This window comes from Camarhynchus parvulus, chromosome 3 (genome assembly GCF_901933205.1).
Source record: "Camarhynchus parvulus chromosome 3, STF_HiC, whole genome shotgun sequence".
NCBI classification, from domain to species: Eukaryota; Metazoa; Chordata; class Aves; order Passeriformes; family Thraupidae; genus Camarhynchus; species Camarhynchus parvulus.
Window position 1 is genome coordinate 37,062,508 of NC_044573.1, and position 13,083 is coordinate 37,075,590.

Below are 13,083 nucleotides of genomic sequence, written 5' to 3' on the forward strand. Positions count from 1 at the left end.
TACAACTAGATTATGTTAACTGTGTTTCTTCTATCCTTTCTATCTTACCTCAAGAGTCTGCTAAATTCCAATGGAATTATGCTTTGTGATACTGAAAACTGAAACAACTTCTGGAATTTTGTTTTTTCCTAACTATCGATTGATTTCTTTAAAAATATTTTCCTTTATGATTAAAACAACAGAAATGTTTTTACTTTGATTGGCATGGTCTTTAAAGAATGATTTCTATGTCTTGAATTTCAAGCTGGGAGTTTAATTATCTAAGAGATGCTGTTCTGAGAGGCTGCAAGGATATACAGAATTAGAGTAGACATAAGTACCTGTGTTAGGAAATGAAGCCCCAAACAAATAAGTGAAGCAATTGATAGTCCAAATGTGTGTCAGGAAAAGATAGTCTGAACTTTCTGGCAAAATGTAAATTTGAATAATAAAGTACTTAAAGCTCTTTAAAAAAAAAGCTTTATAAACAGGGGTGGATCTAAAGCACAGTAAATAAATGCTGTTTAATCTGAATTATAGCCTAGGTCACCTGCATTCTCCATCACTTGCTGCACTGAGATTTTATAGCAAAGCCTCCAGGGCAAAGTTACTAGATTAACCAGCCCATGCAATTTCTTTGAGCTATCGAAAAATACTGTGTGTGAAACCAAGAATTTGTGATTCATTTAATTAAAGTCATAGCAGTCTGATAAAAAAAAAATCGGTCTAGATAAGAAGATATTTACACATTAGAGTTAAATGATGCAATTATTACTGCTTATGCCCAATAGTGAAACTATTGAAATTTATAAACACAAACTTTGTAGTAGCTGTGCCTTAAGCTGATGTTGTGCTCACCCTTCTAATGCATGTCTGGGTTCTGAAGTCAATGGTGCTATTCCTCCTTGGAAGAAACAGATCATCATCCCAGCTTTTTTGATAGGAGGAATGTGATGTTTTGTTGATGACCTTTTCCCCATAACCAGAGGGTTCCCCTTGGGTATGTTTGGCATCACATTTATATGTTAGCTAACACAGCTGACTGTTTCTTCATTGCCACATTATATACAAATTTACTATAAAATATACGGTTTGCATATTTTGTATACTTGTTCTTGTCTGGTTGGGGGGTGTTTAAATCTATCAATATATAATCTTTTTTGTTCTTTATTGTCCTTACAAAGTGTTGATAATGATTCTGTAATTATAATGTAATTATAATGGAAATTATATTAAGCATACAAAGAATATGATTCCTTGAGACTCTGACTATTTTCCAAGATGTAGAGTGAAAATCAAGATTTTTTTTTTTCTGGATTACATTGTTCTGTGTAATTGTAGCAGTTCTTGCTCACAGGACTAGATTTTCTGATGCACTGTAGTCCTCCTTAAGGAGCTAGTAGTCAATAAATAAAAAATGTCCAGTGAAAGTCTCCTATTGCTAATTACCAACATTAGTAAGTAACCTATTTGTCACTCTAGTCTATAATGTATACTTTTCAACTCTTAATGTGCATAGTTGTGAGTTGTGGGGTTTTTAGAACAATTACTTATGATTAATGTATGAAGACAGTAATATTTCACTTCGATGTACCTGTACAATATTGATACAAATTTTCATTTGGGAGTTTTATTAATAGTTTTATTATTAATGCCCTTTCCTAGATGCTATGTAGAGCAGTTTCATCATAGTTCCACCTTAATTTATTCCACATCAGAATGTGCTAGGAAATAGCATCCCAATATCTTGAAGTCCCATAGATAAGGCATTCTCTTTTTTTCTACCACACCACTTCTGTAAGGAGTCTGTACACTGTAAATTAGTGGTGTCAGTTTAAACTGAATTGAGTATAAATATGTAGGTTACAACACAAGAAAATGGAATGAATTAGATGTAATTTGACTGAGAAATGGCATAACGTCTAAAAGAATAATTTTTATTCTGCACATTATGGATACTTTTCAGTTTCTTCTAAGTAAAAATGATCCTTGTTAATTTTTTAGAATCTTCCAATCACCAAGAAATTGAAATTTTCATTAAGTTTTATATGATCACTGTCTAGGTAGTTAAGGCGAAGTCTACTTTGCTAATAATATATGCTGAAGATGCCCTGTTTCTGTCCTTTGAGTTTCACCCAACAGAATCTTCATGCTTCCTGCTAAGCTCAAAACTGGGGAAGGATGGGATTCTGCTCCTGCTAGCACCCTAGCAGTCAGCTCTGGAGATTATGACGAGTATAAGAAGAGGAAATGAAATAATCATGATGAGGAAAAGAAAATATGTAGATGGTCATGTTTTCTGGCAGAAGAAGAAAAAAGCTCTACATCTGCTGTGGGGATGCTTTGAGTGTAAAGAATGGAATGAGCTCTCAAACTTTTAAAAACCATGTTTTGACTAGCTAGATAAAATATGCCTTCCTGTGCAAAAAAATATTCCTGAGAATATTCCTGTGAACCATAGAAAAACTGAGGTCAATCTGTATTATTTCAAGTCCAAGTGGAGTAAAAGATGTTTGTAATAATGAAAGAAAATGATGCCTAGCTGAATCTCTAATCACATAAATATATGGGACAAGAAGGCTAGCAGGAAAGCTGCTGAAGTGACATTTTAAGATCTAATTATCTTATGTGAAAAGAAACTGAGGAAATTACGGCTGAAGCAGTTGGATAGCCTATGGCTGTGAATGATCACAATGCTAAAAGGGATCTATGTCTCGGACTCCTTTCCAAAATGGAAAAAAAGAAAAAAGCCCCCAAACCCCTGTCAGTACTTTCCAGTCTAATCAGCTTACTGAAAAGAGAGAGATTTGTAATATTTTAAGGCATTTTTGATAGCATGACAGAAAAAATGGAGCACAAAAAACAATAGTAAGAATTTTAAAAACGGGGCAGCCTTTGACATTTAATAAGAGTTAATCTAGCTGTGCTTCACTATACACCTGAGACATCATGATGTCCAAAAAGTTATTATCAACTTCTTCCCAAACAGTCTATTAAAGAATCATGGTAAAGTTCACAGTACACTACTTTCTGATACTTCTGAAGCAGTTTCAGGAAAGAAAAAGAAGGGGTAGGGCTTCAGAAAAGGCCTTAAGGAAAAAAGCAATTAAATAGAGTTTAAGCCATTTCTTTAGTCATAGCATACATAAATGGAACAATTCTGAAAGAAAAGCTTAGGACATGACACTGGATAGTTTATTTAAATCTTGTCACTGATTATTAACAAATGTCAGCGTATGATTGCCAAGCTAAAAAGTATGAAGATGATAACTTTATGTACGGGGGTTTTTTAACTTAACAAAATGGTCCCCTGTATCTTCCAGACCTCAAAGAGACCACAGAATCCTCACTGCCCTGGATATGCAGCAGATTGATTTAGCCTACAGTAACAATGCTGTGTGGATTAAAAATGCTGCATAAGAGCTTCAGTATGAGAAACAGCTATAGTCAATAAATAGAAATGGTAATAGGATCCTGCAGAGTAAAATGGTTGTTTTTAACATTTCATATATTCTAGTCCAGATTAATATATTTCCATGCACATTTAGTAAACTTCAATAACAGTATAACTTCCAGCTGTTCTGAAATTAGTAACATCAATATAATAAAACTTTATCATTACTTTTAGGCATGAGTAATTATATATCAGGTAAAGGGGTTGCAAACAAACAGTCTAGGTAGTTATGGAGATTGACACAAAATATTTAGGGAATATCAGTTACTACAGAAAGTGATTAATCCTGCATTTGCCAATATGAAAAGCATTTAAAATAACAAAATTATTAAAGTAAGAGCATTGTAACTTTTGAAAGATACATTTGTCCCTTAACAATCACAACCCAGCTACTATCAGTATCTGTGAAGAAATATTCTGTGAGAGCTCCTTTTCACTTACATCCTACAAATTTGACTTCTTATGAGACAAAATTGACTCTTTCACCAAAGAAAATTTAACTCTTCTTGGGAGATTTTTGTACCTATATGCTTAGCAGACAAGCAGAGATTGTTAAAATGTTTTCAACTGCATACAATATGAATTAAAAACTATTTGTTTCCTACTAGCATTCTTCTTGTGAGGGAATTATTTGAACTTAGCGTCAAAGAAATCAATTGATCAGTTGTCCCTGCAAAAAGGACAGATATCTTTGCAGGTTAATAAATACTTTTATGAGCAACAGTAGCACTGAAAGTAAAAGAACCTGCCCTACATTAAAATAGCTATCAGGAAAAATTTAGAAGGCTTCCAGATTTAGTGCAATTGATGCACTGGAAAGATTTGTGAAACTAACAGAGCAAAACTATATTCATCTGGACTGGAAGGGAAGAAATATATTAGCAGAGAAATATATTAGCAGTTGTCACTCTTCTCCCTTTTCATCAAAGGAAATTGCTTGGCAAACATCAGGAGAGAAATTTAAATTATATTAAATAATTACATTATATTCCAGTAGAGAATAAGAGATGAAGGACCTTCCAAGTACAAAGTGCTGTAGAGCAGTTTATAACATAGGCACATCTGTCTTATTGAAACAGCTTATCTCTTCTCCAATCAAAAATAACATTTCTTGAGGTGGTGGAATAGAGTAATTCTGCATGCAGCTTATGTCTTACATTCTGTAGTGTCTCAAGGCAATAACAAGATATAGTATCTTTGTACAAAATCACGTGTCTAATTTTTCTTTCAAGTGGTAGTGCTTTGCAAGCATTTGTAATGTTTGCTGACCTATCAGTAGTTTCATTTGGGGGTCGTAAAATTGATTTTTCTCAATTTGACTTTTGAAGTTATGAGATGGGCTTTGATCTGTTGTCCAGATTTGTGGAATAGCCCCAGAAGCAGCTTCTAAGCATTAGATGTGGCACCATTTAAAGCATATCAAGAGTGGCACATTTGAAGAAATATCTCCCTGTTTCTTTTTGGATAGAAAAAGCTTTTATCTGATACATGTTGAATGATCATGTTCTTTTGATATTGAATACTTGTGATATTGATATTAAATAAAAAGAATTAATGTGGAACTCAGCAGTACCTACTGGGACATCTTACTGTGCCTCTCCTGTCATTTGAAGTTTCTCATTCAATTTTTGGTATGACTGCATAACAAAATCAAAACATGATTGCAGAATGTGTTAACCAACTAAGTCAGTTTAATCAAATTAGGATCAGTAAATTAAGAAGAGCAGGACAGGCTTTGCTGCTTATTACCAGTCAGAGCAGACACTCTTGGGGTTGCCTAGATGAGGTTCTGATTGTTAGCACTTGCTAAGATTCGTGTTTCCAAATCTTTAGTGCTGCTACTGTGTTTATTTGAAACTCTGTTGATGTCCCCAAAAACTATTATCATCATATTGTTCTGTTATGTTGGTAGGTAACTGCCAAAATCTTGATGTTTTCTGATGGGTTAGTGATGAGATTGTTTTGATGATGGGATTGTCTGTGTTACAAATGTAGAAACATGTAAGGTACTTTTGTGTGGGCTGACACCAAAAGCACAAACTGTGGTTCATAGCTTTTGCACTTCAGCCTGTTCACTGGGCATGAGTTGTGCCTAGGCAGTGTTGTGTCCAGCCTGTCCAGCCAAGATAAGAGCTTTATCACACTATGAGAGTGAGGACCTTGCGGTTGACAGTTCTAGTAAAGTTTTGGATGTTAACATGGCCCTGAATAGTGCTAGGTCTATCATTTGGTCTTTCTTTTTGAATATTCCTGATAGCTTGAGTATTCTTCATTGCATAGTTGGACTTATTTCATATATATTGCATTTTGCTTGACGTTGATGTTAGCACTTGGCCACAGCTTCTGGCACCAGTACACAAGGAAATGGATGCTGATCTTTCCCATGGCAGAGTAAGTGGATTGCCAGTTGAACTATGCTGCATTGGCAAAGTTTAACACCAGTACAAGAGGAGGATGAGACAAAGAGTTTGTCAGTGGTTACACAAACATTTCCTTAATGCCATCACTTTTACATCTCCCTGAGACAGAAGACATTAGTAAATTCTATTCTGTGAATACAGTGCAATTTTATACACATATTTTTTTTTAATACAAAGAATGGGAATTTATGGTTTTATTTTGAAAATTTCATTCTTCAAGGTGATAAAATGGCATATATTTTCAAGGAAACCTTTTTTAGGTAAGACAGTTGAGTGGTCATATAATTTTTGATTCCTGTAGCTTCAAAAATAAATTTAATGAAATATTTCTGTGAGGGGAAAATACAAAAGGCTAGGGTTAAATTCCAATTTTCCTGTAAGAATTGTGGCAGACAAAAAGTGGCAATCATTTCTTTCTTCTAAATGCATTAGTCTGGGTTAATAAGAAAAATCTTACTAAATTTGATTGCATCACTTGTCTTTTTTTAAATACAAGACATGAATTGTTATCTAAGAAGTAGGATCTCAGTCAAGTTTTTGTTTCACTTAAACTGCTCATGAAACTAGTCTTAGTTTTCACAAAAATGGCCTGTTGTCCTAAACAGACATGTTTGGGTCCTTGAGCGTGCAATGCAGTTTGACACAGAAAATGAACAAAATTCAATCTTCAAATATTAATCACTATTTAAACCTGGTTTAAAATAATTTTTCTTAGTCATCTTACTAATGTGCCATAACTGAAAAGTTTAAGAATTCAACCTGGTAAAATGGCTTTCAATGTCCATGAATCAATGAAGGAAATATGGTCTTTCTCTCTTTTTTGCTTAATGGCTTGCATCTTTTATCTTGTCACATAGTTCAATGGCATAGAATTACAATAAATTAGTTTTGCAATTATCAAACTCTTCAACTTCTCTTTGGCATTTAACGAACCTCAGAATCTGTTTATTGCTTCATATACTTTGCCATCATGAATATTAGCCTTTAATTAACTGGAACTCTAATCTTAATCTTTCTCACTATATTGCAATGAAACATTTTTATTAACTTGAAGAAGATAGTATTTGTTACTATTTTTCCAATAAATGGAATACTTTCAGAATGACCTTTTTATCAGTAATTATAACAATATAAAATGTAAGAAGGCAGAACTCATTATACCAAAGAAAAGCATTGTCTGATTAGTTTTTGTGTATTTCACTTAGCTACATCAAATCACTGAGAAGCCTCAGCTGAGGCCAATAGAGATCATGTGATCCAGGCTTAGATCAGGAATTACAAAAAAGTGGAAGAGGAAATCATGTACATAAACTTTTCCTCAGACATATTGTGCACAGCTAGAATGACCCAAAGCAGTGTTTGCATTAGAGAATAGTGCTCCGTGGTGGTCTCCCTAGTAATGAAGGCTGGAAGAAAAAGAAACTGCAAAAGGTGAGCAGTAGTGGCTCAGTGCAGCCACTCTAGCAAAGGTCTCATAAGCTAGGTTTGTCAGATACAAATGAAACAAGTTGTCTTCATTAAATAAAGGCGAGCACAAAAGTACTCTTCAGTTATGCAACATCGCTGTATCTTCAATGCAAGAACAGTTCAACTGTCTTCCTGATTGCTGATAGTTCTTTGTTCTAGCTAGATGTTAGCCTCATTTCTGTCTTGATCATTTCATTGCTTTGAAATCAGTTGCTCTTCCAGGTATTTAGAGGTTTCTGTATCTATTGCAGACAAATCTGACAAGAAAAGCATCTTTAAGACAAGGGGAAAAAAAACCAGCTCTCTCTGTTGACACTATTTTCAAGTATTTGGTACACTGCTACGTCTCCAGCTGTACACACTACTTTGGTAGTTATACAGTGCAAGAGGTGTTTGGAGGGTAAAAAAGTCCATATTCAAGCAGAGACAATAATGGCATGTCATACTGAAATGAAAGATATGATAATAGATGAAATTTATTAATGGAACTTCTTAATATTTGGTTTGAGGAATGATTAATTATTTACTTTTTTCATTGAAAAAATCAGGATTGCATAATGAAATTTATGGTTGACATAATGTTTGGAGTTGTTATTAAAATAGATGAAAATCATGGTGTGACAGATACAAGTGGAAGCTTTTGAGAACTGATGTAATAGAAATGTAATTAAATATTATAGTAAAAAGTACAACATAATGTACTTAAAACTAATGACAAGAAACTATATTAATAACATTGAGCTCATCATCTGAAAAAAATACTTGCTGTGGCAGTTAATCAATGGATAACTATAAGATGCCAATGTGATGTCACCATGAGACTAAATGTAAGGCTGAGAGATCTACCAAACAGACTGTATCACATGAAAAATAATACTCACTGTACTTATGATTCCTGATAATAAGGATTTAGTCAACTTTAATGGATTCCTTTTTCATCAACTTTTCCACTCACAACTTAAATGTACATAAACTTTTAGTATTTTCAGCACTGACTTTCAGCCAGGAGTTCCATAAATCCACTATTTTCTGCATGAATACATAAATACTCCTGTTTGTTCCAAACTGACTAAATTTTTTTTTATGTCCCATCCTTTTACTGGAGAAGATAGTGGAAAATCTGCCCTTATCACCTTCTTCATAATGTCATGATTTTATAGTTCTTTATTTTATTCTTCCATAGTAATAATTTTCTCACTTTATTCTGTTATTTACCTTCAGTCATTATCCTCTTCTGGATCTTTTCTAATTCTACCATTGCCATTTTGAGATGGCAGATCAGAGCAGGTTAAGATGGAACTTCTGAGCCTTCATGTAAGGTCAATGCACAATGAAGGGGTTTGATACCAACATACTTTTAGTCCTTCTAGTATCTTTGCTCCTGGATAAAGAGTAGGAAGAAGTTTAATTAACGTAAACATATTTTCTAGAAAATTTGTAAAGTGCAGTAGGAAAAGGCTTGTCGCAAATTTACTGACATGAGTTGGGAAGAAGAGAATGTCTGGTATCAGAGAAGATGTAATTTGAGATTGCATTAGCTACCTCTAATTATGGTAGTCTGCTAGAAAGAATTCAGATTGTATCTCATGTAATCAAGACAACATATTCTTTATCAATAATTTAAGCTAAAATCTAACAATGACCTCTGATACTGTACAGAAAATAAACAGAGGTGCTTTTCCGGTGGCCTCAAAGTGCAGTGACTTTGAGGCTTGCCTCAAATGAGAAAAGGGAAAAAAAATCCAAACAACAACAACAACAGCAACAACAAAACCAAAAAATAACCCAAGCAAAAAAAAAACCCACAAAACCCCAAGTGAAAGTACTTATATTGGAGGCATAGAACAAATTGTTCCTCTGCAGAACAGCAAGTGGAAGTTTCTTTTCATTGGTTAGAAACGCTTTTCTTTTGCTCTCAACTGCTGCAGATGTGTTTACTAAACAACGTTACAGCTCTGCATATCATATTTGTTTTCACTGGACATGGTCTATCAGGGACAGCAATATGCTACAATAGGTCACAGTTTAGTAGCCCTAGTTGAAGCAATTTGTAGAAAAGTACAGTGTAGGCATATCAATAATGGACTCCTCTACCTAGGCCAGTGGAAAACCATGTGAAAACACTTTGTGGGGGAAAACGTGCCAAGTCGAACTTAGATCTGTAGTTAGAAGAGTTAAATTACAGAATAGCCCAAATGAAAAAGAGGATGTTACAAATTTACACTCTGCTCACTGGAAAGCGGGATGTCTGCTAGAAACTAATGTAAGGGTCACTGAAGATGAATAGAATACCAAATACTGGGTATGGTTTATGATCATTGAAGCTCTCACCTTTTTTTTTTTTTTTTGGAAATGACACATTCTGGCATTTTTAACAAAAGAAACATGCAGAGAATTGTAGGAAGTTCTTATCCCAGATGTACAGCTATGGAGTTTCACAGTGAAGAATCAGTTGTCAAGGGCATTTGAGATTAGTTTAGCTCTCTTAGACTCTCTTAGCATTTGAGATTAGCTTTGTTAATTAGCTTAAACAATAGATTTCTTTTAAGTACTTGAAATTCTATTATCATAGTGTAAATTGTTAGTTGCTGTTACTACCATGCTTGAGAAAAAGGTTCCAGCATGAGCATTTTGGAATTGGACTGTCATTCAGACTATGCCATATGCTAAACCAGCAATAGCTCAGATAAGGAACTAAGTGGAGCTAAAACAAATTTCCTCACAGGCAGATGAGAGAGGTCTGAGCAAAAGACCTTCATTCTTTCCAGTGCTTCAGCCATCAATACTGAAGGACTGGAAGTCATCTGAAAGCCAAATCCATACAATTTAGGGAAGAGATATGCTAAAAGAGATTACCTAATCTCATTACCTAATGACTAACAAAAGACAGTGGAAGGCCCTAACAGTATTAGTTGGAAAGCAAGTCAAATTACTTCTAGAAAGAAACAGAAAAAGGAGAAATACATGATTTCCCAAGAACTTCTACTATGTAATGTCACTACCTTCTTGGTGTTTTGGTTTTGCTTAAAAATGCTGTGATAATAGAAAGATCTACTTTAAAATATAGCCAGTTTTTATGGGATAATCTGAAAGTGGCAAAAAAAAAAAACCACCCAAAAAACCAGTTAATAAAACCTGTAGGTCATTACCAAAGTGTAACTTCAAAGAAGTGAAGTTTAGCATGTAAAGAAGAAAGCAAACTATAATTTGGGAGATCACTATTATTCTTCTTTTATATCTATTTTAAGCTAGGCTTTAGGCTTTTTCTAAAAATATATTACCACTGAACTGTGGGGGGTTTTTTGTTTTGTTGGTTTTTTTTCTTTTTAAGGTAAGAGGGCCCCCACCTGCAGGATCAGTAAAACAAAGACCAGCAAAACACACAGCTTTTCGCAAGTTTTATGAGAGAGGAGACTTTCCAATTGCTGTTCAGCATGAGTGTGCAGGAAACAAAATCGCCTGGAAGGTAAGTCCTGGCACAGCTGTGACAACCAGCTGAGCTTATTGAAGTGACATCTCTCATTGTCCAACAAAGTTAGCTTGCAAGTAAATACACTGAAATAATTTCTTAGCAAATGGAAGATGGTGGGAAAGTCATTAGAGAAAGGCCCCTGAGTCAGCTGTCTGCCTTGGCTAACAATTAAATTATATGCTGCAAAAAGGAAGATGACAGAGTTGCTTTGCCTTAGAGAATTGTCTCCTGCCCAATTCATCTCTATTTTTATGAGGACTTGGCAATGCAGCCTGTTTCAGGCAGTCCATCAAATGATGGAAGTGGCTGGATACAGTGAGCAGCAGCCATTTATCTCCCCAGATTTCACCTTCCTGCAGGACACTTCCAAATAGAAGCTTTAATTACCTAAATGGATAGGTCAAGATTGTCTGCTCCCTGAAAATGCAGAGCAGAATACAAACGAAGGCAGATTCTCATTCCACGGCTGTACTCTGAGTCTCCAGCATATGTCAGACAGCGTAATCGCTGTCATACGTGCCTCTGTTACAGACTGACCTCCACTGCTGAAACCGTTACAGCTCCGACATTTCTCTGACAAAAGGTTAATTGGCTTCAAAATAAATGTATTGCCTAATGACTCTATTCTAATGCGGCTGTGTTTCTCTCTAAAATGCTTCCTGACGTTATTTGTTAAACTTGCCAATCTTCTAAGTAACTACCACAGACTTTTAAATTTAATTTAAAAAATGAATGCTGATCTTTAACCTGTTCCTACTATTTAATTATTTTGGTTATCATGAATTACTTTTTTTGTCTCATTTATTGGACTAGAAAAAGATTTTGCTGGAAGCCATGTTAGTTACAGAAAATGAACATGGTATGCGTGAACAAAATGTGTCAGATTTGTACAATATTTTAAATTTTTCATGTCAAAAACATGATACCAAATTTAAATGTAAAGCTATGTTAAGTCAATGCTAAAAGGAGGAATTTTGCAATCTTATAATTGATTCTGCTTGTAATGAAGCTAATAGGATTGGCTCTGTAGTGTTGTAAGCAGTACAATATTTGATAGTAACTAAATTTTTAAGGTAGCCCTTTTGCTTATTGAAATACAGAAGAAAGATTTGTGCTACTATTTTGTTGCCTATAGAGGTTTTGAATCAGCACAAAGAATAATTAATAGTTCTTGCAGCAAAGGGAATCTGAGTCCCAAAATACTTTACCCGCAATCAAGGTGAGATTCCAGTGCAATTGGGCTTCAGGCAACACTAGAAATTCCCTTGTTGGACTAGAACTCACAGGCTTACAACTTAAGCCTGCACTCTGATCTTTCATCACCAGGTAAGACCCAGAGGTGATTTTCAAATAACTGCAAAAAATTCTGCACAATTTAATTTTCATCTTGAGGCTTTTTAATTTCTAATTTATCAAAATCAAACTGAGAGGTACAGAAATACTGCTGGACTGGCATTCCACTAGATGATGCTAGTGACTGCTTAGTTGACTTAGGACACCAGGAAATTAAATGGAGCTGCATAAGAAGTTCAGATGGGACATTAAGAAAAGGTTTTTCATTGAGAGGGTGGTTGATCAGTGGAACAGATTTCCCAGGGAAGTGCTTGATAGTTTCTGGACAAAGCTCTTAGTCATATAATTTAGATTTAGGTAGTCCTGTGAGGAGAAAGGAGTTGTATTTGATGATCCTTATGGGTCACTTCAGCTTGCTAACTTATCTGCAAGTCTTCCAACCACAGATGCATGCTAAAGTGTTTGATTTCTATATCTGGCAGTTTTAATTGCTTGAAATCATACTGCCTTGAACAGTCACAACAGCAGAGTCTCCAGTCAAAGATTCAGCATGTATTTTTTCTTAACACACTTTTCAGTCTTCTAGACGTAATATCCACCTACTGCAGCAAAACACTGGCTTTTAGCTAGTGCAATGTAGGACTGAGATGTCATGCAAGACTTATTTTTGCTATTCTGCTAATCCTTTCTTTTGAGAAAAAATATCAGAACTTCAGCATGAATACAAGTAAGGAGCACAGTACTGGACTATTCCACTCCTGTATTAGTGCATGTTCAGATTCAACGTTATTTCCCGTATTCTATGCCACTCAATTTAGTCACAAATCAATCCTATGTGAGTTCTGTGGCAGGCAGTCACTCGACAACACCGAGATACAGAGTTATTTGAAGCTATTTTTCAGTTTGACATGCAACTATCATTGATTACTGTGCAGTTTAAGTACATGAAACAGGCAAACTGGCATTTTCCAGTTCAAACTTTGCATTAGATACCTTCT

At 34.9% G+C, this 13,083-nt stretch overlaps 1 protein-coding gene across 3 annotated transcripts in view; it reads left to right on the forward strand.

Annotated features, from left to right (window-relative positions):
• The window catches only part of PACRG (parkin coregulated), a 213,197-nt gene that overhangs the window by 36,461 nt on the left and 163,653 nt on the right, over nt 1-13,083 (forward strand). For all 3 annotated transcript variants that reach the window (XM_030945613.1, XM_030945612.1, XM_030945614.1), the window contains one exon: nt 10,652-10,786. In XM_030945613.1, the coding sequence (XP_030801473.1) occupies nt 10,652-10,786 (135 nt within the window). The remainder of the gene's footprint in view (nt 1-10,651; nt 10,787-13,083) is intronic.